Here is a 1,660-nt window from a genome sequence, read left to right as displayed (position 1 = left end):
AGTGAATAAATGATCCAGACACAAAAATGTATAATCCAATTTATGTGAAATTAAATAACAGACAGCAGTAGTTTATGGTGAGAGAGGTGGAGATACGTCATTGAACATAATCGGACAGTAAAACCCTAGCTAGAGACATAAGAGCCCCCCAATAAAATGATCTTTTACTAAAAAAACACCACTATAACTAGCACTTTGATACATATAAGTTATACTTTCTTTCCCTAGTGAAATAACTTTATGGAGTCACAGTGTGGGCTTTATGGACATTCAGTGTGTCCCTCAGTAGGGATGGCTTCATGCACAAGACTGCCACCCCACCCAGCACTAAGCGTTCAATGGAAAAGGCTCTGCATTAGCAGTTATAGAGGCTGGAACGGGCTCAGGCATTTTCATCCAGTCTAGAGAATTACTTTTGAGTGAGGGCATGCCCAGACGGTGTACTTGCAGCTTTGTGATAACAGCATCATTGTGTTCGTGAACTCAAGTCTAACAGCCAACAGGACACATGACATCACTGGGCTTGATGGAGCATTTATTAAACTCTGATGCTTCAGTATCTGTGAAATTGGTTGGTACCAGGTTCGTGTCTCTGACCCTGTGACCCTCCCTTCTCCAGAGCCCATGGTGATGTTTGCCAAAACGCAGCCACTGCAGAAGGCAGTGCAAGCCAAGGCGGGTACCAGCGCCACACTGAGCTGTGAGGTGGCCCAGGCCCAGACAGAGGTGGTGTGGTACAAGAATGGGAAGAAGCTGAGTTCAAGTTCAAAGATGCGTGTGGAGGCGACGGGCTGTGAGCGGCGGCTGGTGGTGCAGCAGGCGGGCAAGGCAGATGCTGGAGAGTACAGCTGTGAGGCAGGGGGCCAGAAGGTCTCCTTCCACTTGGATGTCACAGGTGGGTGACCTTGAATTTTGTTTGAGGAAATGATGGGGCTCACTGATTCCCATATCATGCCTGTGACTTGCAGCAAAGGAGCTTGTCATGGAAGGGTGTGCCCTGAAGGTCGAGGGGCTGTTCTCTGCCTCAGTAGGCTTTTCCCAGAAGGAAGGGTTCGTCACATGGCCCGAGCCCCTGCCCAGAGCCCGCCTTGTCTTCTTTGGTGTCCAGGGCTCTGGCTCTGTGCGGTTTTTAAGAGTCTGAGGTAGAGCTTGCATCTCTTACCTGGACTATGTGAATGTCCTCCTGTTGGCTGGCAGCTTCTACATGCCTTATTCAATCACATGAGGATTCTCACCACGAGAGAGGTTTGAATTTCATTGAGGAAGGGGAGGGGAGGGGATGTTCTTTAACTAGTCATAATGGATTATCTCAAGAAAGGTCTCTGAATGAGACATCTGGGTGCTCTGGGCCGCTGTTGCTTTCCTCTGATGTGGGATTGGAAGCAATGTCTGCACTTACTGCGTGGAATTCAGATCCAAGTTAGTGTAAGGCCTGTGCCAACTCATGGTAGAGAGAGGTGCTCTTTCGAGTTTGGGGATTCTCTTTTTAAAGCAAATTGTGTTTCACTTTTGCCTTCAGTTAGGACATGTTGTTTTTAATTCTCTTAGTGTTTAATGTATATTTTTAGACATGGAAAGGAATAAATAGTTTACATCACATCAGCATGACCTGTTAATAATACTGAGTTACTGTGGTAATAGCCACGGAGTCAGCCACTGA

The 1,660-nt window shown here is 47.0% G+C and overlaps 1 protein-coding gene across 1 annotated transcript in view; it reads left to right on the top strand.

Annotated features, from left to right (window-relative positions):
• Positions 1-1,660, top strand: part of OBSCN (obscurin, cytoskeletal calmodulin and titin-interacting RhoGEF) — a 210,806-nt gene that overhangs the window by 63,223 nt on the left and 145,923 nt on the right. The window contains exon 14 of the mRNA XM_045284554.1: positions 620-895. Coding sequence (XP_045140489.1) covers positions 620-895 — 276 coding nt within the window. The remainder of the gene's footprint in view (positions 1-619; positions 896-1,660) is intronic.

This window comes from Echinops telfairi, unplaced genomic scaffold, assembly GCF_000313985.2.
Source record: "Echinops telfairi isolate 266 unplaced genomic scaffold, ASM31398v2 ScPeMD7_7469;HRSCAF=8507_0, whole genome shotgun sequence".
Taxonomy (NCBI): Eukaryota; Metazoa; Chordata; class Mammalia; order Afrosoricida; family Tenrecidae; genus Echinops; species Echinops telfairi.
Note: the sequence above shows the minus strand (reverse complement) of the source record. Positions and strands in the feature narration are given on the sequence as shown.